The sequence below is a fragment of the Symphalangus syndactylus genome, chromosome 2 (genome assembly GCF_028878055.3).
Source record: "Symphalangus syndactylus isolate Jambi chromosome 2, NHGRI_mSymSyn1-v2.1_pri, whole genome shotgun sequence".
In the NCBI taxonomy this organism is placed as follows: Eukaryota; Metazoa; Chordata; class Mammalia; order Primates; family Hylobatidae; genus Symphalangus; species Symphalangus syndactylus.
In genome coordinates this window covers 132,204,611-132,228,029 of record NC_072424.2, presented here as the reverse complement: position 1 = coordinate 132,228,029, position 23,419 = coordinate 132,204,611, and the positions used below count along the sequence as shown (strand labels likewise).

The 23,419-nt window shown below is 41.7% G+C and overlaps 1 protein-coding gene across 2 annotated transcripts in view; it reads left to right on the top strand.

Annotated features, from left to right (window-relative positions):
• The window catches only part of CNKSR3 (CNKSR family member 3), a 103,140-nt gene that overhangs the window by 75,510 nt on the left and 4,211 nt on the right, over positions 1 to 23,419 (top strand). For both annotated transcript variants that reach the window (XM_055267710.2, XM_055267717.2), the window contains exons 5-12: positions 2,181 to 2,222; positions 5,106 to 5,225; positions 7,515 to 7,574; positions 12,704 to 12,772; positions 13,029 to 13,175; positions 18,310 to 18,434; positions 21,885 to 22,093; positions 22,585 to 22,674. In XM_055267710.2, coding sequence (XP_055123685.1) covers positions 2,181 to 2,222; positions 5,106 to 5,225; positions 7,515 to 7,574; positions 12,704 to 12,772; positions 13,029 to 13,175; positions 18,310 to 18,434; positions 21,885 to 22,093; positions 22,585 to 22,674 — 862 coding nt within the window. The remainder of the gene's footprint in view (positions 1 to 2,180; positions 2,223 to 5,105; positions 5,226 to 7,514; positions 7,575 to 12,703; positions 12,773 to 13,028; positions 13,176 to 18,309; positions 18,435 to 21,884; positions 22,094 to 22,584; positions 22,675 to 23,419) is intronic.

Here is a 23,419-nt window from a genome sequence, read left to right as displayed (position 1 = left end):
TCAGCTCACTGTCCAGCCTGTGAGGGTCAGTGACTTGGTTTCAGCACTCATTTTTCCATTCCATTGCCTTCATGCCAAAAAACAATGTGAAGTCATGCCTGCAGCTGCTTCCTCTCGGCAGGAATGGGTGTGGGAACCACGTTCACAGTGGCGGGAGGTGAGAGGGAGTCCTTTCACACGCCAACTGGAACAATTTGGGAGGTGGGAAGCTCCTTGTGCTGCTGGCTCCCTCACCACCGCAGTCACCACCGCAGGGAACCGATATTCTTGGTGGCCTCTTGGATCCCTCAAGGAATCCAGTTGTAGGAACCATGCGGTCACAAGTCTACCTTGTTCTTGGGCTCTGGTGTATTGAGAGTTGCTCTCTGCCTCTAGGTGATGGTCTCCCTGAAGTGACAGTGCTTGTATTAATTTAGAGATTTGTGGGCCGGGTGTGGTTACCAATGCCTGTAATCCTAGCATTTTGAGAGGCTGAGGCGGGTGGATGGCTTGAGTCTAGGAATTCCAGATCAGCCTGGGCAACATGGTGAAACCCCGTCTCTACAAAGAATACAAAAATTAGCCAGGCGTGGTGGCGTGCACCTGTGGTCCCAGTTTCTTGGGAGGCTGAGGCGGGAGGATCACTTGAGCCCAGGAGGTCAAGGCTGCCAGTGAGCTGAGATTGCACCATTGCATTCCCACTTGGGCAACAGAGACCTTGTCTAAAAAAAAAAAAAAAGAAATTTGTCAAAGTATTAGTTTTATTTCTAGCACATGATCACATATGTATACTGTGTTTCTAAGGTTGAAATGTGTTTAACAAGTCTGCCAGACAGTATTAATAGGGGATGAGCCATAACGGTAGTTGACAATTTAGTTTTATCTACAAGATAGAATTGGAAAAGCACATTTGGAGCTATAATTATTCCTATTTACAGAAGTCGCTCCTGTAATTTAAGATAATATCAAATTCACACATGTAAAAATACATTTCTAAATTTATTTTTTTTAAGTCTTTTCTCCCTAGGCTGCTCTTTTCCTGAGAGTCAGTATAAATTTTAGGAGCAGTCATTATTATTGGTTCCTACATTTTTATCTAGTAGAAAAAATTTTAAACAAATGTAAGAAGACAATAAAAGTCTGATTATTAAATCATATAGAGTAGAAACTGGTAGGCATCTTCCTCCTTCAGAAGTAGTAAAAAATGACCTAAAAATGACTTTTTGATTGAAGTGAAAAATCTTCACCTGACAATTCCAACACAGTTGATTAACATTTTTTCATGTACATAAAAGAATTAGCATTATCTTTAAGATTATCCTAACTTGGGATTATAGTTAATAGTGCTGAATAAACTCTATAGAATCTAGTTGTATTGATTTTTTTTTCTGTATGCATTCTGCAGTATAGGTTGAAATCCTTTGCTACAGATGAGTTCTAGAAGGTTAGCTGTGAAAGTTTCACATTGGCAATTTCACTTTGGCAGCTTTTAGACAGGACAATGGTGATTCCTATAATCAGCTAACCCAGTTCATACAGTGTTCCAAGCCTTTTGTTCTTAAGCTGAATAAATAATGCTTTGCATTCCAGCCCTTTATTTCATGTCATCAATAGCATACCTCAAGACCACTTTTTTGGCAGTGTGTTAATGAATGTTTTGTTGAACCCTTTTCATCTATCAAGGACTGAAATACCTGATTTAATCTCAGTGGTGCTTAAAATAAACTTTTGTGGCTGAGTTTACTCACGCCCTTATTTGAAAGCTATTCTTATAGGCAGGCCCAGAGCTAAAGACTGCCAGCTTGTTGGCCCACTGCTATCTGTTCCTGGGGGCACATTGGGAGCCATCGTCAGGTTTCTTAACTTGGACTTCTGACTTACTACTCTCTGGACAGTCTGGAGAGTAGGTGGATTTCAGTTCAATTATTTTTGTAAGTTTTCAAATTAAGTAATTGGCCAAATGGGTTCCTTGGATGAGAACTCCTTAGGTCAGGGAGAGCGGGACCTCCAGAAGGTGCAAACGTCAGCTCTGTTCCCACTCTGCCCTCTCATTCCCATCCCAGTCCCGCAGGACTGTGCAGGCTGAGGGGTGTGTCAGGGACTGTCTTGAGCTGCAGAAAATATCTAGAAAGCTAAGCCAACAATTCTGAACGTTTTTAATTCTTGTACTTAGTGTTCATTTTCTCCATCCCTTTCTTTAGGATTGCTGTGTAGCGGAAATGGAGGATAAAGTTTTAACTGTGGTAAGTATACATTCTAAAAGTTATTGTAAAATTCCTTTTCCAAAGGCAGTGGGAATCACATTAAATAAATGCACTGTGGCTAATTACTTCAGGAGATACTTTGAAATATTGGCCTTTGGGACATGAGTTTTTAAATTTAGGTGGGAAAGCATAAAAGTTATTTAACAAGACCAACTACTGTGAAAATTCCTGTGCTTAAATTAACTACATTGAGTCTCTGTTTTATTATTATTTTTTTCTAACATTTTATCAGGATACAGTTATATATACATTGCTACCTAGCCTGCTAGTCAGGATTGAACTGATGTGCAAATTTCACTTTAGGACCATTTTGATATAAGAAAAAAATTCTTGGCAAAAACCTTATGATGGAGGGGGGATGTGCTGTAACTGTTTAAGGAGCATTTTGTAACTATTCATCATCACTTCCTCCTTTTGACATAAGCCAGCCTGTGCTCTTTTGATAAGGCCTTCCTCCTACTGATGTTGAGGAATTTAGCAATGAAACTGCTATAAATATATTTTCCATAAATAGGGAGGCCAAACAAATTGGAAGAATGTAAAAAGTGTCACTTCTTGGATTCTCCCCCTTGGAAAGAAAAATCACTCTTTGGAATATCCTGATTTCTTTGGTTGTTTAATTTTGAAAGGTTAGATGAGTCTGATTGGGGAAATACCACACGTAGCCACTGTGACTTCTACAAGGAGACCACTTAATAGGGATCCTCTCATTGTCTCTTTAGTTTTACCTTGTCAGTGTTTGGCATTCAAAGAATGTGAGCGATCACTAAAAAGATGATAGACTTAAATGAAAAATGCAAAACTATAAACTGTCTAAAAGATAACATAGGAGAAAATTTGGGTGACTGTCAGTTTTGCAATGAGTTTTCAGATAGAACACCAAAAGCGTAATTCATGAAAGAAAAATTGATAATGTAGACTTCATTAAAATTAAAAACTGCTATGTGAAATGCACTGTTAAGAGAATGAAAAGACAAGCCACAGACTGGGAGAATATATTTTCAAAACACCTATCAGATAAAGGACTTGTATCCAAAATATACAAAGAACAAGAACAAAGTATACAAAAAACAAGAATAAGACAAAAAACCCAATTAAAAAGGAGGCAAAAGATCTGAACAGGTACTTCACCGAAGAATACATACAAATGGCAAATAAGCCTGTGAAAAGATGTTCAATGTCATTTGTGTTAGGGAATTGTAAATTAAAACAACAATGAGATACCACTATATGCCTATTATATAGGCTAAAATATGAAACACTGACAACACCAAATGCTGCTGAGGATGTGGAGCAACAGGAACGCTCGTTAATTGCTGGTAGAAATGCAAAATGGTGCAGGCAGTTTGGAGGACAATTTGGAAGTTTCTTACAGAACTAAATACATTCTTACCATATGATCCAACAGTTGTGCTCCTAGATATTTACCCAAAGGAGTTGAAAATTTACATCAAAAAATGTGTACAGGTTGTTTATAGCAGCTTTACTCAAAATTGCCAAAAAAGTTGGAAGCAACCTTAATGTCTCTCAGTAGATGAATGGATAAACAAACTGTTGTACATTTATAAAATAGAATATTATTCAGCAATAAAAAAGAAATAAGCTATCAAGTCATGAAAAGATATGGAGGAAACTTACAAGCATATTGTTAATTGAAATAAGGCAGTCTGAAAAGGCTACATGCTGCATAATTCTGACTGTTTGACTTTTCTAGAAAATCAAAACCACAGAGACAATAAAAAGATCTATGTTTGCCAGGGGTTCATGGTGAGGGATGGGGTGGTGGCTAATTAGGTTGCATACAGGGGATATTTAGGACATTGAAGCTATCCTATATGATACTGTAATGATGGATACGTGACATTAGGCATTTGTCAGAACTCATAGAATGTACACCACAAAAAGTGAACCCTAATATAAATTATAGATGTTAGTTGGTAATAATGTCTCAGTATTAGTTCATAATTTGTTTTTGGTGGGTTTTTTTTTTTTTTTTTTTGACCGAGTCTCGCTCGATTACCCAGGCTAGAGTGCAGTGGTGCAACTCGGCTCACTGCAACCTCTGCCTCCGAGGTTCAAGCAATTCTGCAGCCTCAGCCTCCCGAGTAGCTGGGGTTACAGGCACCCGCCACCATGCCCATCTAATTTTTGTATTTTTAGTAGAGATGGGGTTTTGCCATATTGGTCAGGCTGGTCTTGAACTCCTGACTTTAGGTGATCCACCCACCTCAGCCTCCCAAAGTGCTAGGATTACAGGCATGAGCCACTGTGCCTGGCCTAGTTCATCATTTGTAACAAATGCACCACACTAGTACAAGATGTTAATAATAGAGGAAGCTGGGAATGGAGGGTGGTGGTGGAGGGGAAATAGGGAACTCAGTGGACTTTTTGCTCAATTTTTTTTTATAAACCTGAAACAGCTCAAAAAAGTAAAGTCCATTAAAAAAATGGTTTAGGCTCAAAACAATTTTTTTTTTTTTTTTTTTTTTTTTTTTTTTTTTTTTTACCTTGTCAATATTTGGTGTTCAGAGACTGTGAGCAATCATTGAAAAGTCAGGTAGGTGGCCGGGGAGAGATGATTCCACTTCATTGCTGAAAGCGGATTTCTGCCTGGCCTGTGCTCTTCAGTGGTCATCAAGGAGCTAATATAAAAGCTGCCTTTTCTGAACAAAGCTGAAATAGTGGCACTGTTCCCACAGATGGTAAACATGGAGTGTAAATGCCATGCATTCATTGAGCAGAATTATCAAAATGATTGCCAGCCAGAACTAAAGATGATAGGTGAAATGCATTTCTCTAAAAATCAGCTTGAGATAAACTTGGTTAATGATTGAACTTTCCTATTTGCTTCTCCAATTCTAGGTCAAGGTTTTAAATGGCATCTGTGACAAAACAATCCGATCTACCACAGATCCTGTGATGAGCCAGTGTGCATGTCTGGAGGAAGTTCACTTACCAAACATTAAACCTGGAGAAGGCTTGGTAAGTTCTAATAACACTTGTTTTATTTTCAGATAACATACACCATCATTTACTAGATTTGAAAAAAATTCCTTATTGCTTTCACTATAATTCTGAAAAGTAGAATTAAGTTAGACCGCCTTCCATTATGTAGTTAGGAATGTGCTATCTTGAATCCTGTTGATATGTTTTCTATCTTCAAAGTATAAAAATAAATACAATTTAAAAACTGTATACTCATATTTTGAAGATAACACTTTATTTTTAGGACTTAGCAATGCAAGGAAATATAAAACATTTACACAAAGGAAAGATAGTCTCTGGGTACAAAAACAACATCTGTTCTGAAAGTATTAGCACTTAGGATGAATGTGAGAAGAGACTGGCTGAAGGCAGTGATTCTTAAGAAAGGTTTAGAAATATTTCATAAGTAATATATAAGCTATATCATAACAGGCTGTGGGACTACATACAAGTGATCTCCTAGTACCTAGCTTGCATCTTATGGGATTAATTTGCTGAAATCTTCGTGAAGAAGCTGTGAAGCCCATTAGTTAGCTTAGAGGCTTTGAGTCAGAGAGAGCTGGGTTTAAATCACGGCTCTTGAGGGACTTAACCTCTTTACATGTCAGTTTCCTCATAGGGTTGTTGAAAGTATTGTATTAGATTATGAATGCCAAGTGCCAGGCACCAAGCACATAGTTCGTGTGCATTAACGTGGCTGCAGCTACTGTTGCTGGTATTGATGACATCAGTTGAGGAGAAGGAGGGGGAGGAGAAGGGGGAGGGGGAGAAGTAGCTAATGTATAGGTAGCTGTCGGGAGCTATTAAGGCAGTCTCTGCTCTTAGATAGAAAAAACAAAAATCAACCAATTGTTGACAGGCCCACATTCTTAGCAGAAATTTGCATATTGGTACTGCTTGGCTTCAAAGCAAATGATGGGTTATATCAGATTAAGTTTAAACAGGGAGGACTTCCTGTGGAGGTAGGTTTATAGTCAAATATTTAAGCAGATAAATGCCCTGAGTAGGCAGAAATGGAGTCGTCATTTCAGATGGTAAAGTTATACAAGCAGTGCCCTGGGAGGGGGAGTACCGTGTGTAGAGGAGAAGCTGATATAATCTGCGAGTGAAAGTAACAGGATAGGAGAGGAATCAGGAGAACCTGAAGGCGCTGGTGTTTGATGGGACTCTGATCATATATTAGCGTAGGTTGATGAGCAGGCTGGGTGCAGCATAATTTCTGAGGAGGGTCCACATTATTACAGCATAGATACCAGGGTGAGCAACTACTTTTTGCCTGGTCTACTTTTTGCTCTCTTTCCCCATCTTGTAACAGTTTAATTAAAAAAAATTTACACGTGGTGAGTCCAACTGCAGAAATAATTCCTCAATGATACATTCAGTGTATTACTCAGTGAGGTATTTGCCTCTGAGTTTGCCTCTCAGGCCTCTTAGGAAAGAGAATATTCATTCATCTTTACGTTTCCCTTAAAAGGAGGGGTGTCTGTTACTAAATTGCTACCTATGCTTTGTTATTTAACAATCTTTGTTCATATATCTTTGTCTGGATTATTAGTAGCTTTAATAGTCACTCTGAGGTTATTTCTGTTACCAAATTTAAATGAATATATTGTGTCCCTAGACAAAGAAATGGTCAAGAAAGAACTGTTCTTTGGCTGGGTGTGGTGGCTTACACCTATAATCCCAGCACTTTGGGAGGCCGAGGTGGGAGGATCACTTGAGCCTAGGAGTTTGAAACCAGCCTGGGTAACATAGCGAGATCCTTTCTCTATTAAAAAAATAAAATAATTAGCTGGGTGTGGTGGCACACACCTGTAGTCCTGGCTACTTGGGGAGGCTGAGATGAGAGGATCACTTGAGCCCAGGAGTTCAAGGTTACAGTGAGCTGTGTTTGCATCACTACACTCCAGTCTAGGCAACTTAGCAAGATCGTGTCTCATCATCAACATAATAGAACAGTTGTTGTCTGAAGTGCCTCACTCATTCACTCATTCTGTAGGTCTAAGAAAACGCCCACATCCTTGGAGTTGTGGCATAATTCCGTGTGCCTGGTACACAGATTATAGTATCAAAGAGATCACATGTTTTATTTCTTTCACCAGTATTTCAGTTTGCATAGCTCCCCTTCACCACCCTTTGGATCTTGTTTCTCGATGTTTCAGGAGGCTGAAAAATGAGTACTGTTATGAAGGGACTGTTGTTAATGTTTTATAAGTTTAAGTCTCACTTGGGGCTATGTCTCTAAACGTTGGAGTAATGACTTAATCTATTTGTGATTCACTCCAGGGCATGTACATCAAATCAACCTATGATGGTTTACACGTGATTACTGGAACCACAGAAAATGTAAGTGTATATTCATTAAGTGTAAAAGCTGTTGTGTGTTTAAACAAATTTGCTCCACAGTCTCTATAGTTTGAATTTAAATGTGTGCATGCTGTTTGATTATTGTGAGAGCATGGGTACCTGCTTTGTTTATTTCTGTTGATAGAGTACTGCTTGTCACCAGCTGTTGTCAATTTATTATTTAAATTGTCCTTTATTGCTCTTGTTCATATGCCTTGCCCAGTTTTTACCCCAACCCTTGTGTTAATTATTCCTTTTGCACCCTGGAAGTGTTAAGCCATAAATACAAAAGCAATGATCTTTTTGTTTTTGAGAATCACTCTTATAAGAACTGGGATTGGTGGCCATGTGTATAAAATACGATTTTTTTGATTTAATGGAATTTTTATGTCTCCAAAGCAGCTATTTCAGGATTTTTTACAACATATTTTTATAGCTGTGTTTCATCATATTTGGCATGAGATTGACGTTTAGTCCTCTGTCCCCACCCCTTGAATAGGAAAAGCAGGTCTCTTTCTACTGTGAGAGACTTCTGTACACCGTGTACTTCCTTCTGGAAGTTCTGCTATGTGGAGGGTTGTCTTTAGCCCCTCAAACATTTTGAGTTTGTGAGAAGTAGAGCTAGTTGAATGCTTTCTTCTTGCAGCCTACAATATGGCTTGCTTTTGAAAGACATCGATATGAAACTAAAAATGTTTGAATAGCTTCCCTGGGTCTGTGCAAAAGAAGCATGTATTTGGGGGAATTAACCTATTTAGTCAGCTAAGACAGGAGGAGATAATTCCTAAAATTAGGGGAAATTTTAGGAGCTGCTTTTCTAATCTGTTTGGTAGAAATATGTGTCTAATTTTTAACTTCAGCTGCTAGATCTTTTGATAAAGGAAAATGGCATTATCTTTGAGTGTCTGTGATAAGCACTTGATGTTTGTAGTGAGAAAATGATACTGCTTAAGGCAGTCAATGAATTATAAATACATTGCATGGTTCTGGCAGATGAATGGGTAGGAAATGGTAGTGTCTTTCAGGATTCCCTGTTGAGCTACAGCGAGGAAGCCCTGAGAGTCACTAGGAGTTTTTATACCATGTCACCTCCTGGACAGTAACAGCACAGGAAGCTCTGCTTTTAGGCTTGGGATGGTGCAGAAGAAAAGACACAAGATGCAACACATGATTCTTCCTGCATCCTTGGTCGAGACTCAGTACATTGCAGCTCAGCTGTGATAACAACACAGTCATGTCTGTTTGTATAGATGAGAAACATGGTGAATGTCATTTCAGTTTTTAGAGTTGAAGTTTCACAATCTAGCAATTTGATGATTACATTGTCTGTCTTAACCAGACCAGTGTGTTTTCCAACTCTATTGGGTCTTCTTGAAGCAATTTCCATCTTGGATCTGGAGCACTACAGAATTACTACTGGAAGGCATAGTACTTCCTTCCTCTTGCACCACCCCCCTTTTTAAAGAAAAGAATTTGGGCTGGGCGCGGTGGCTCACGCCTGTAATCCCAGCACTTTGGGAGGCTGAGGTGGGTGGATCATGAGGTCAGGAGATCGAGACCATCCTGGCTAACACGGTGAAACTCCATCTCTACTAAAAATACAAAAAATTAGCTGGGCGTGGTGGCGCACATCTGTAATCCCAGCTACTCGTGAGGCTGAGGCAGGAGAATTGCTTGAACCCGGGAGGTTGCAGTGAGCCGAGATCGAGCCACTGCACAGTCCAGCCTGGGCAACAGAGCAAGACTTCATCTCAAAAAAATAAAAATAAAAAATAAAAGAAAAGAGTTCAATGACAGACTAAACAAAGCTGCTTTTGAATGAAACGAAATGTCATATGCCATTAATGATACATTCCCTGAATTCCTACCAGAATTGTAACACTGGCTGACAGACTCAGGGTCTGTCCTGGTGTTCCCATGTAGGACTGTATGGAAGTCATCTCAGGGAGTGGTGGCTACCATCTTGTTAGAGATCAAAAAAGAAAATTTGTCTTCCATCTGGTAATCCACTTGAAAATGTCACTCATTCCTTTAGTCATTCAATTCACATTTATTGAGGACCTGGAATGTGCTAGACACTGGGCTAAGTAAGTCTAAGTCTTCTAGACAAGCGTGGGAAGTTAGGTGAGAGCCCACTTCTCCCGGGCTCAGTCTGGCTATTTTATTCTTAATATTGGGTATTATATACTTGAATGGCAGTAGAAAGTGCCAGCTCCAGGTCAGCTTTTGGCTATGACTTAAGGTTGCTATGACTTCACTGTCAGAATGTTTTAATGGAAGCCTAGTATGGGGGGTAGCAGTGGATGAAAATCACCCATTGTTTTCACAAGTGAATTATGTCCATATTCTTCAATCTTGGACTTGAGGCTGAAGTAATGCTCACTTGAGGCTGAAGCAAGCAAGGTCTTCAGTCCATTTCTTTGAAGGTTACCTGAGAGGCCAGGATCATTCCAAAGTCAGACCAACAGTGTCTGATGTTTCTCTTATCTTATTTCTTTTTTTGATGTTATTTTAGACCTTGACAAGAGTCTTGACACAACCTCATTCATACTTCTGTCCTCCACCCCTGAGATCTGGTGGGAGTTAGATTAGCCTCTGAAGAATGGGTGCATTATTCTTTAGGTCATGACCCTTCTGCAGCAAACCAACACAAGCATCATTTTTCAGTAGTCCTCCTCATGGTGAAGATAGGCAAGAGCTACTGCCCTGGGCAGAATTTTGGTACCAAGCTCTCTCTTTACCAGTGTTCTGCCAAACACAACTCTTAATCACTTGATTGGACATTTGAGAAATGAATGCCAAAGGATCCTTAGGAAGGGAAGTCAATTCAGGACATCAGAGCATGTTTTTTAAGATTATACATGTAGAGACAGGGACTTCCTGGCCTTGGGGCTATCTTTTGTAAAGTGAAGCTTATCTTAAATGAATCCCTTGCCCAGGAAGATTAACTGGACCCGACCGATTAGGATCAGAATTACTAGAGTAAGCCTTTAACTGTGGGTTAAGCATCTGGCACAAAAAGGAGCGTAGATAAATTCATTTTTTTAAGTGATAGAAGAAATCTGAGATGGGCTGGGTGCGGTGGCTCACGCCTGTAATCTCAGCACTTTGGGAGGCCAAGGCGGGCGGATCTCCTGAGGTCGGGAGTTCAAGATCAGCCTGGCCAACATGGTGAAACCACGTCTCTGCTAAAAATACAAAAATTAGCTGGGCGTGATGGTGGGTGCCTGTAATCCCAACTACCCGGGAGGTTGAGGCAGGAGAATGGCTTGAGCCTGGGAGGCAGAGGTTACAGTGGGCCGAGATCACACCATTGGGTGACTGAGTGTGAGTGAGACTGAAAAGTCAAGTCTGAAAAAAAGAAAAAGAAAAGAAACTTGAGATGAACATGGGCTGGTCTCTCAGGTGAGCACTGTCGGGTACGGTAGCAGGTTAAATGTTTTCGCAAATAACTGTCACAGTTACCAGGGCCTTGTATGAGACCTAGATAAAATCAAAGGGAATATTTCTACAGTTTAGGGCTGCTTGTTAATTTCCCGTTGAGCCTGTCACAACAATTTAGAGAAACTTCAGCCAGTGTGTCTTCGGCCTCATTGCTGTCCCTCTCCCCGTGTTCAAAGGTGCTATTTTTTGGATATTTGGAAATTGTTTGAAGATTCAGTCAGTAATGTAAGTTAGAAAATTAAATCTTCTATTCTAGATAATGTTTGATTAGAATTTGAAATCCAAGGTTTATATTTTCTTCTTCTGTTAGTCATATATGAGATACCTTCAACATAAAGAGTTCTAGGTGGCTTATATGAACAAGAACACCATGAGCAAAATATTTGACAAATGGATTATATCCCTTTATATATATATTTTTTTCTTTTTTCTTTTTGAGACGGAGTCTCGCTCTGTCGCCCAGGCTGGAGTGCAGTGGCGCCATCTCGGCTCACTGCAAGCTCTGCCTCCCAGGTTCACGCCATTCTCCTGCCTCAGCCTCCTGAGTAGCTGGGACTACAGGCACCTGCCACCACGCCTGGCTAATTTTTTGTATTTTTAGTAGAGACGGGGTTTCACCGTGTTAGCCAGGAGGGTCTCGATCTGCTGACCTCGTGATCCACCCACCTCGGCCTCCCAAAGTGCTGGGATTACAGGCATGAGCCACCATGCCCGGCCTATCCCTTTATATATATTTTTGTTGCAGTGATGGTAAATTAATAACCAGGCACTATTTGAAGGAAAAAAAGTCTGGATTTTGTTTTGACACTGAAGACTCGTTTTCGAATGTAATCTGAAAATGAAAAGAAAACGAAATTCATTTTCTTTAAAGCAATTTCTGTTGCCACCAACTTTCTATTTTAACAGCATTGCAATAATATGTAAAAGAAGATGGAATGAGAACAACATTTAGTTTTAATAAGGAAACGAGATGACAGAGTTACAAAGATGATTTTCCATGTTGAACAGTTGGTCAGCTTTTATGAGATTAATTTTGATAAGGATATGTGTAAGAATTTTTTAGATGAACCAGTAGCTTTTATCAGGCAATCATTTTGACAGTATGTCCAGGCCGGGCGCAGTGGTTCATGCCTGTAATCCCAGCACTTTGGGAGGCCGAGGTGGGCAGATCACCTGAGGTTGGGGAGTTTGAGACCAGCCTGGCCAACGTGGTAAAACCTCATCTCTACTAAAAAAAAATTAGCTGGGCGTGGTGGCAGCCACCTGTAATCCCAGCTACTCGGGAGGCTGAGCGGGGAGATCTGCTTGAACCCAGGAAGTGGAGGTTGCAGTGAGCTGAGATCCACCATTGCCCTCCAGCCTGGCTGACAGAGTAAGACTCCGTCTTAAAAGCAAAACAAAACAAAAGACAGTATGTCCAGTCTCTTCCCGATAGATTAGATGAACCTGGCTATTCTAACAGACAAATTATCAGTTATAACAGACACTAATAAAACGGATAACACAGGATTCATGTGTAAGGTCCTATAGACTGTGTAGTCTCAGGAGAATAAAGTGCATTGTTTTATTTTTCCTGAGAAAATGTTATTTCAGTTGCTAATTGTCTACAGAAGAAAGAAGAAATAAAAGCAGAAAGAAATAGAAGGTTTAAAATACTTAAGGCAGGTTATTTGGTTTCTGTACAGTCTCCTGCAGACAGATCTCAGAAGATTCATGCTGGTGATGAAGTCATTCAAGTTAATCAGCAAACTGTGGTGAGTTTGTTTATTGAGACTCGATTTTCCTCCTTAGAACTTTTCATTAAATCTAAAACCATTTTGTTTAAATTTTTTAAATTTGCCGCTTCTATCTTATTTTTCATTATTTTAGGTTGTGCTAACATGAACATACTTATGCCTGCTTATTTTGTTTCTGTGTATCTGCTCACAACCCTGACTGCCTTAAGTTCTCAGGTTTGGTTTTTTCGTTACTCATGAGCAAGTCCTCCCTCCCCATTTGCTTTCTTTGAAGGTGGGATGGCAGCTGAAAAATCTGGTGAAGAAATTGAGAGAGAATCCCACAGGAGTTGTGTTACTGCTTAAGAAGCGCCCCACCGGGTCTTTCAACTTTACTCCTGCTCCCCTGAAAAACCTACGGTGGAAGCCACCTCTTGTACAGGTATCTGGGATTAACTGGAAACCTCCATCCAACAATGTCGAGTATCTCATTAGTCTCCAAACAAAAAGAGATTAAAATTTGAAGGTGATTGATTGATTTCAGGAGTTTGTATGTAATTATCCTATAATCCCGCCTATGTGAAAATATAAATTCTAGATCTACATGGAACAGTATAGTAGCCAGTAACCATATATGACTATTTAAAGAATGAGGCTAGGTGCGGTGGCTCACGCCTGTAATGCCAGCACTTTGGAAAGCCGAGGCAGGTGGATCACGAGGTCAGGAGATCGAGACCATCCTGGCTAACATGGTGAAACCCTGTCTCTACTAAAAGTACAAAAAGTTAGCCGGGCGTGGTGGCATGCGCCTGTCGTCCCAGCTGCTGGGGAGGCTGAGGCAGGAGAATGGTGTGAACCCGGGAGGTGGAGCTTGCAGTGAGCCAAGATCGCGCCATTGCACTCCAGCCTGGGCGACAGAGTGAGACTCCATTCTCCAAAAAAAAAGAATGAAATGACGTTAAAAGTTAATCTCTGCAGGATCGCTGGCTACATTTCGGCTGTAGAATATTCACATATGGCTAGTGACTCCCATATCAGATGGTTGGATATGGACATTTCCATCATTGCAGAAAGTTCCTTCTAGTCCTTCTCCTCTCTCATTTCAAACATATACCTAGGTAACTATACAGTTTGAACACTAATCCTGGAGGGACCACATGGGGTTGAGTCTTCAGCAGCGCTTTACCAAGGCAGGGTTGGGGGCGGTGAGTGCAGCCCGCCCCATGGGGACAGTATCACACCATTATTTAGACATTATGTAGTATTGCCAATCTGTGCTGATAACAGAAGACAAACTGACTGACTTTTATTTAAATTCTTTTCAAACTATATACTCTCTTATTGCTGACACCTGGGTGGATCACGTTAACTGGTCACACTCCTTGTTATGCCATTGGTCCTTGGTGTTGATTTCATAAACCAAGAATGAAAAGCAATAACCTTATAGAGCCCTTTTATAAGATTGAGATTATGGTTTATTTGTAACTATTTTTGATGTTATTGTATGTCTTCCCATGGAAGAACAGTAGTCTTAAACCATCAATTTTGAAACTTTGTGAGGCAAGGTACTGGAAACATTATAGGTGTCACAGAGGAGAGGTTAAAAATAAATAACTCAGAGGCCGAGTGTGGTGGCTCACGCCTGTAATCCCTGCATCTTGGGAAGCTGAGGTAGGTGGATCACTTGAGGTTAGGAGTTCGAGACCAGCCTGGCCAACATGGCAAAACCCCTACTAAAAATACAAAAAGCAGTTGAGCGTGGTGGCCTGCGCCTATAATCCCAGCTACTCGGGAGGCTGAGGCAGAAGAGTTGCTCGAACCCAGGAAGTAGAGGTTTCAGTGAGCCGAGATCGCGCCACTGCACTTTAGCCTGGGTGACAGAGTGAGACCCTGTCTCAAAGCAAAGACAAAAACCAACCAACAAACAAAAACTCACAGTGATAAAGGCAGGGCAAGAAGGGAACATAATTACAATCAGTTTGTAAATAATAACAGAACATTTTAAAATTCACCTTTTAATTGACAGATACAAATTGGATATATTTGTATTGTACAACACAATGTCTCAAAATATGTTTACATTTTGGAATGGCTAAATCAAGCTCGTTAATACGTTTATTACCTCACACACTTACTTATTTGTGGCAAGAACACTTAAAATCTACAAGTGTTATAGCAACTTAGCAGTTTTCTAGCATGCAATGCATTTTTATTAACTGTAGTCACCATGCTATACGATAGATCTCTTGAGCTTATTCTTCCTGGCTAACTGAAATTTTGTACCCCTCCTTCTAACCTCTGGCAGCCACCGTTCTACTCTCTGCTTCTGCTTCTAAGAGTTCGATTTTTTTTTTTTTTTTAGATTCCACATAAAAGTGAGATCATGTGGTATTTGTCTATATGTGCCTGGCTTATTTCACTTAACACAGTGTCCTCCAGGCTCATCCTTCTTGTCACACATGATAGGATTTCCTTCTTTTCTTCTTCTTTTTTGTTTTGTTTTGTTTTGAGACGGAGTTTCACTCTTGTTGCCCAGGCTGGAGTGCAGTGCTGCGATCTCGGCTCACTGCAACCTCCACCTCCTGGGTTCAAGCGATTCTCCTGTCTCAGCCTCCTCTGATAGCCGAAATTACAAGTGCCTGCCACTACGCCCGGCTAATTTTTGTATTTTTAGTAGAGACGGAGTTTCACCGTGTTGGCCAGGCTGGTCTCAAACTCCTGACCTCAGGTGTTCCACCTGCCTCAGCCTCCCAAAGTGCTAGGATTACAGGCGTGAACCACCGCGCCCAGCCAGGATTTCCTTCTTTTTTAAGGGTGAGTAGCATTCCCTTGTGTATATACACCACATTTTCCTTATCCATTTGTCTGTTGATGGCTGGGCTGTTTTGAAAAATGCTGCAGTGAACATGAGGGTGCAGATACCTCCTCAGTATACTGATCTCATTTCCTTTAGATGTGTATCCAGTAGTGAGGCTGCTTTTTAATTTTTCAGGGAACCTCCAAAGTGTTTTCCATAATGGCTCCGCTAATTTACATTCCCACCAGCTGTGCACTAGGATTTCTACATCTCCATATCCTTATCACCACTTACCTCTTGTGTTTTGATAGTAGCCATTCCAACAGGTGCCAGCTGTCATCTCACTGTGGCTTTGATTTGCATTTCCCTGATGATTAGTGACGTTGAACATTTTTTCATATCTCTGTTGCCCATTTGTATATCTCCTTTTGAGAAATGTCTATTCGGGGCTGGCTGCAGGGCCTCATGCGTGTAATCGTAGTGCTTTGAGAGTCCAAGGCAGGAGGATCGTTTGAGCCCAGGAGTTCAAGACCAGCCTGGGCAACAAAGCAAGATCCTGTCTCTACAACAATTTTTTTTTTTTTAAACCAACTGGCTGGGTGTGGTGGCACATACCTGTAGTCCTAGCTACTTGAGAGGCTGAGATAGGAGGATTACTTGAGACTGGGAGGCTGCTGTGAGCCTTGATTGTACCACTGCATCCACCCTGAGTGACAGAGTGAGACCCTGTCTCCAAAAAAAAACCAAGAGAGTAATGTCAATTCAGGTCCTTTACCCATTTTTAAATCAGGTTCTTTGTGGTTTTTTTGCGGTTGAGTTCTTTGAGTTCCTTGTATACTTTGGATATTAACCCCTTATCTGATGTATGGTTTGCAGATACTTTCTAGTTGACTCTTTGCCTTGTTGATTATTTCCTTTGCTATGCAGAAGCTTTTTAATTTGATGTAATCCCACTTGTCTGTTTTTGCTTTTGTTGCCTGTGCTTTTGCAGTCAGAGCCAAAAAATCATTGCCCATAACTGAGCCTATTGATTATACTCCAGCTGTTTCTGTTTGCATTGGTCAGTGTAAAATTTAAACTTGCTTAGATTTTTTTGGATTTCTCAGAATATGATGCTTAACATTACAGAGGTGCTAATTCCTCGTAGGTAATTGATGGAGTGCCTGTCAAATGCTTGCTCTGCCCGCTAATTGTTGCATAAGATAAATGTTGGATTCTGAAGGAGAGAGGTGTGGACTGTGAGGTGGGAGCCTGGGAGGGTAGGTGGGATTTGCATTGGCGGATGGGAGCGTGTATCATACAGGAGATGAATGCTATTCTTTAAAAACACTCGCCCACAAAACATAGATAGACCACCATCAGGGAAGGGCAGTGTCTTAGGTAAGGTTTCCTAGAGCGGAGTCTTAGGTGCACATCCTTGTGAGAGCAGTTTTTGAGGGTACGTGCTCCAACTAAAACTGGTAAGGGAGAGAGGAAGGCAGAATGATGACGGGGAAGCAACAAGGATGCCTCTCAGGTGCAGCGTAGCCTTGACCTCCTATGCAGGACGAAGCAGCCTGGTGGAGCCACACAGCTCCAGGCTCTGGTGGCCCTGCTCGGGCGAAGCAGCTCTGTCAGCTGAGGGCCATTCTCTGTGTGCTTTAGCAGCTGACATTCCCAGCAGCGGGGGGTGGTAGTGGCGGTAGTGAGACTCTAGGTGGGCTCCAGAGCTTCTGCCAGAAGAAATGCGTAGCTCCGACTCTGTGGAGCTGAGGGTAGGAGATAAAGTTGGACTGGTTGCATGAGACTATAGTGGCAAGTATGGAGTGCCAGGCTGGGGAGTATGGGCTTTCTCCCACAGGTGACAGGTTGACAGCTACTTTTACGTTAATACCTCTGTTACTCTGCTAGGGCTGCTGTACGGGGTGGTAGAAGTTCAAAGTCAAGGTGTCAGTGGAGTTGGCTTCATTCTGAGGACCCTCTCAGAAGATTTAAAAAAACAAAAAAAAACAGCTAGTAAGTCTAGCCAGGATCACATCCAGAGTTCCAAGCAATACTCCTAGTCAATAGTAGCACTGCTACTGATTTCTTTTCTTTCTTTTTTTTTTTTTTTTTTTTTTTTTTTTTTTTTGAGACAGAGTCTCACTCTATTACCCAGGCTGGAGTGCGGCGGTACACTCTTGGCTCACTGCAACTTCCGCCTCCTGGGCTCAAGCAATCCTCCCATCTCATCATCCCAAGTAGCTGGGACTACAGGCGTGTGCCACCACGCCCGGCTAATTTTTATATATTTTTTGTAGGGACTGGGTTTTGCTGTGTTGCTCAGGCTGGTCTCAAAGTCCTGACCTCAAGCAATCCGTCCACCTTGGCCTCCCAAAGTGCTGGGATAACAGGTGTGAACCACTGTGCCCAGCCTTGCTCCTAGTTTTCATGAACTAACTCATCTAATTCTCACTGCAGCTCTATGCAAGAGATATTATCATTATCACTCCTTTACAGAGGAGGAAAGGGAGGCCACAGATGTTTAAGTGATTTGCTCAGAGCTAGAATCATAACCCTGGCACCTGGCTCCTAAGCCTCTGCTTCTTGCCACTATACATGGTCTTTCAAATCCCTCAGCTCATTCTAAGGTTTCAAAGAAGAATGTAAGTTAAATATTGCGAATATCTGTGAACACATGAATGACCTCAGTCCCTGTTCAGACACGGGGTTGGTGTTGGTTTGGGGGAGGGGAAATGAACACCAAGAATCATCTCTGAATTGATCTCCACTCTGCATTGCTGTGTTACTCCTGTTTCAGACCTCACCTCCACCCACGACAACCCAGTCCCCTGAAAGCACTATGGATACCTCACTGAAGAAGGAGAAGTCGGCCATCCTGGATCTTTATATTCCTCCTCCGCCAGCTGTTCCCTACTCTCCCCGGTATGTTGCTGTCCATTGTCATGGTATGCTTGTCTCCCCTTGGTGTCGTTTGTAAATGGTGGTGTGAAAAGAGGGTCTTGAGAGAGGAAGTTGCTGAGCCACAGTGTGACAGGGCTGAATCTTGAACTGCCGTTAAAAGTATGATCAGCCTTACTTTGTAGGAGTGTAGGGACAGATCTAGGTTCTGTGGGGCTTGAAGCTATACAGTTTGGTGGGGAGGGCCCTTTGGAGAAAAGAATATGGCAGTATTGCCCAGGTGTGGTGGCTCACACCTGTAATCCCAGCACTTTAGGTGGCTGAGGCGGGCAGATCACTTGAGCTCAGGAGTTTAATACTAGCCTGGGCAACATGGTAAAACCTCATCTCTACAAAAAAATACAAAAATTAGCCGAGTGTGGTGGCAGATGCCTGTAGTCCCAGCTACTCAGGAGGCTGAGGCGGGAAAATCGCTTGAGCCTAGGAGGTGGAGGCTGCAGTGAGCAGAGTTTGTGCCATTGCACTCCAGCCTGGGTGACAGAGCGAGACCCTGTCTCAAAAAAGAAACAAAGAAAAGGATATAGCAATACCTTACTTTTGAAAAATAAATGAAAACGTGCTCTCCTGGGGCCTTGGAAGGGTCTGTTGGGGGCCCTGCAGGTTGTTTCATTAACTCCATGGTAAATTTATCTTGAGGGGGTAGATAATAAGTATTTCTGTGAGATTAATGAGAGTTGCAGCTTGATTTTGCTGAGAAAGATGTGTTCTTCGTAGAACTTGAAAAAAAACCTATGTGGCCAGGTGTGGTGTCTCACACCAATATTTCCAGCACTTTGGAAGCCAGTTCGGAGGACTGCTTGAGCCTAGAAGTTCAGGACCAGCCCGGGGAATATAGTGAGGCCCCGTCTCTACAAAAAATCAAAAAAATTAGCTGGGTGTGGTAGTGTGCACCCGTGGTCCTAGCTACTCAGGAGGCTGAGGTGGTAGGATCACTGGAGCCCAGGAGGTCGAGGCTGCAGTACAATACACCATGATCATACCACTGCACTCCAGCCTGGACAACAGAGTGAGACCTAGTCTCAAAAACAAAAAAACAAAAAACAAACCCAAACCCATGTGAGCGTAGGTATGAACATTTCATATTTGTGTGTGTGTGTACCATAAATTTTTTTTTTTTTTTTTTTTTTTTTTTTTTGAGACGGAGTCTTGCTCTGTCGCCCAGGCTGGAGTGCAGTGGCGCAATCTCGGCTCACTGCAAGCTCTGCCTCCCGGGTTCACGCCATTCTCCTGCCTCAGCTCTCTGAGTAGCTGGGACTACAGGCGCCCGCCACCGCGCCCAGCTAATCTTTTGTATTTTTAGTAGAGACGGAGTTTCACGGTGGTCTCGATCTCCTGACCTCGTGATCCGCCCACCTCGGCCTCACAGAAAGTGCTGGGATTACAAGCGTGAGCCACCGCGCCTGGCCTGTGTGTGTACCATAAATTCTTAAAAAGATAGTTGCTTTCTTCATGGCTAACTTAAATACTGTATGGTATAATAAGGGTGATATATAGAGTGTACAGGATGATTTAGGTGTGATCTAGGCTTATTTATCAACTCACATATTTATATATGTTGATAAAACTAGACAATCTGGCTCATTTATTCAGCATATCTTTCCCCAGTATTGGGTCTGGGTTATCATCTGACACAAAACAGACTCGGTCCTTGACCCTATAGAACTGCCAGGGTCTTATTCAGCAATTCAAGCATATATTGAGAAATATATGATTAGGCTACAATATTTCATGAAGTTCAGGCTGGATTTTATTACAGTGACATTTTACTTTGTATCAGAATTTTTTGTTTGTTGGTTTTCATTTGAAGCTGAGGTATTTGCTTCATTGTGTTTCTTCTGTATTGGGTGCAGAGATTCAACATTGTTTTCCATTTCCTTGAGTCTTGGCTTACTCAGAACTTATTACAGCATGTAGCAAATGTACCTCAGGTGATCGGGGCATTCTGGTTAGCGGGATCTTAGGTGTGTTTAAAGTTACAGGTAGTCTTTGCCTCTGCATATAGAGAGCATGACATTCCACGACCAATGTGTGGGTTGTTCTATCAGAAACTGGAGGAAGGCGCCCTCCCTTGATCCAGAATATTCTTGTCTGGGTTCCTGGAGTAGTGGCAAGAAAAGGGGTGGTGTGTACATAGTGAGAGATAAAGGAACCTGGGGCTAGAAGGAGAACTGGATTAAACTGCTTGGGAAGACGCTGTTGAGAGTGCACACACACACCACTCATGAAGGATTTTCTGAGGAATGAAAAATGCGAATGGATTACCGAGAAACAAGTCATGAGTCATGAAAGCTTTGTGAATGGGGAGTTATATGCCTGGTTTAAAGGTATGGAAGGAGATATATTTGTGGGTGGGAGGGGTAGGTGGGTGCCATCCCACCTGGGAATACCACACACAGACATGGCTGATCAGTAGATTGCTTTGGGACTCAGCTGATTCTGTAGTTTGTCTAGCAGTTTTTGTCCTGATTTGCCTAATGGAATTTACCAAGTGCAAAAAAACTAAGCAGCTGGTAACTTGGACTCAAATTAATCCTACACTTTAAACTGACATGTAGATAGAATTAGAATGGAATCGGTGATCCAACTTTTGCTGGTTTTTGTAGTATTTGGTTCAGAAAAGAATCACCCTCCATTGGTTACTATAAAGGTTCCTTTGTATCTTTTGACATGGTTTTCAAATCTAACAACTTCATTATACATCAAGTCTTTTTTGCTGGATTTTGGCAAAGATCCGACTCTTGGCATGAGCAACGTGGTTCCCTAGAGCGTACCTTAACGTGTGATTGCTGTAGTAAATAGGATATTCAGCTATACACAGAAGCACAGGGAAACTAGGGCTGTCTTTTCAAAGGTATATTTGTTTGGATAAAAAAAAAAAAAAAAAAACCCTGCATTTACTCTTCTTTTTTTTTTTTTTTTTTTTTTTTTTTTTTTGAGATGGAGTCTCGCTCCATTGCCCAGGCTGGAGTGCAGTGGCATGATCTCAGCTCACTGTAACCCCCGCCTCCTGGGTTCAAGCAATTCTCCTGTCTTGGCCTCCCAAGTAGCTCCTGCCACCACACCTGGCTAATTTTTGTATTTTTAGTAGAGATGGGGTTTCACCTTGTTTGTCAGGCTGGTCTTGAACTCCTGACCTCAGGTGATCCACCTGCCTTGGCCTCCCAAAGTGCTGGGATTATAGGCGGGAGCCGCGGTGTCCGGCCTGCATTTATTCTTATTTCATTACATCATGGTATTTTGCTTATTTAATAGGATCTATATATATTTGAGCGGCCACTGGGGTTGACAAAAGGAACGCTTTTCCTCCAGAATTTAAATTATCTTCTGTGTGCCGGAGGTAGCAGCACTGCTGGAATTCTTCAGTATGAGAACATCTTTGTAAACAATTTAGTTATTGTCCATATTATCTTCCAGGGATGAGAATGGCAGTTTTGTTTATGGAGGGTCCAGTAAGTACAAACAACCATTGCCTGGTCCTAAGGGTTCAGAGTCCCCGAATTCCTTCTTGGACCAGGAAAGCCGGAGACGAAGATTTACCATTGCCGACTCGGATCAGTTGCCTGGGTACTCGGCGGAAACCAACATTCTGCCCACAAAAATGAGAGAGAAAACACCATCTTATGGTAAGTTTCGAGTGTTTGTTTTGTTCTGCCGTCGGCCTTGACTTCTCCTCCCCGCCCCCTGCCTTAGTTGGAACTGTTGGATGAATTTGGCAGACTTTAAGAGTAATCTGAGGAAAACATAAACCTCAATGAAATTCTAAGTATGAGACCTTTATTCATCTCTCTCAAGCGGATCCTTGTTGAGTCATTACTCTGCCTGGCATCAAAGCCCAACGGGGTGAGATCATGTTACAGTTTTAACTTTCAGTGCCTGGGTTTTAGCTTTGGACTTGCTTTGCTCTGTAGACTCATAGGCTCAAGTTTAATGTGCCTCTATCTTAGTTGCCTGCTATGGAAATACAGTGCTTTAAAATACTTTTATTTTAAAATTTGTTATTGCTTCTGTCTAAGTGGGTGCGATATTGTGAGGTCGAAGTTATAAATAAAGGGAAGGATTCACTAAAGTTCCAGAACTCATCAAACTTGTCACCTTCTTTCTCATCCCTCTGAAGGCAAGCCACGGCCTTTGTCCATGCCTGCTGATGGGAACTGGATGGGGATTGTGGACCCTTTTGCCAGACCTCGAGGTCATGGCAGGAAAGGTACGTTTAATCCAAGCAAACCAAGGAACAGCAAATGGGGAGTGAACAGACCCAGGCCCTGGTTTCACCTCTATTTCTAAATGTGTTATAGTAAGTAGACTGAGTGCTTGGCCTTTCTGAGTCCCGTTTTCTCATCTATAAAATTAGGACTGCTAAAGATCTGTAAGATCCTACTTATTTCTAGAATGGCAAAATTATGTAATCCTGGTTAGTGATTGTAGATATCCTAATTAGCATTGAGTGCTGTAAAAAGGCTATAGACTTTAATGGTCTAATTTTTATTCATTTATTTTTTAGAGACAGGGTCTTGCTCTGTTACACAGGCTGGAGTGCAGTGGCATGATCATACCTCACTACAGCCTTGAGCTCCTGGACTCAAGCGATCCTCCCGCCTCAGCCTCCTGAGTAGCAGGGACTACAGGTGCACGCCACCACGGCTGGCTAATTTTTAAAAAAATTATTTATTTATTTATTTATTTATTTATTTGGTAGAGACGGAGTCTCAATATGTTGTCCAGGCTGGTCTCAAACTCCTAGCTGTAAGTGGTCTTCCTGCCTCAGCCTCCCAAAGTGCTGGAATTACAGGGATGTGCCACCATACCCAGCCAATAGTCTAATTTTTTAATAAATAGAAATAAATTATTCACTAAGCAATCTTTTTCAAAATTTATTTTTAAAAATTGAGATGGGGTCTTACTGTGTTGCCCAGGCTGGCCTTGAACTCCTGGGTTCAAGTGATCCTCCC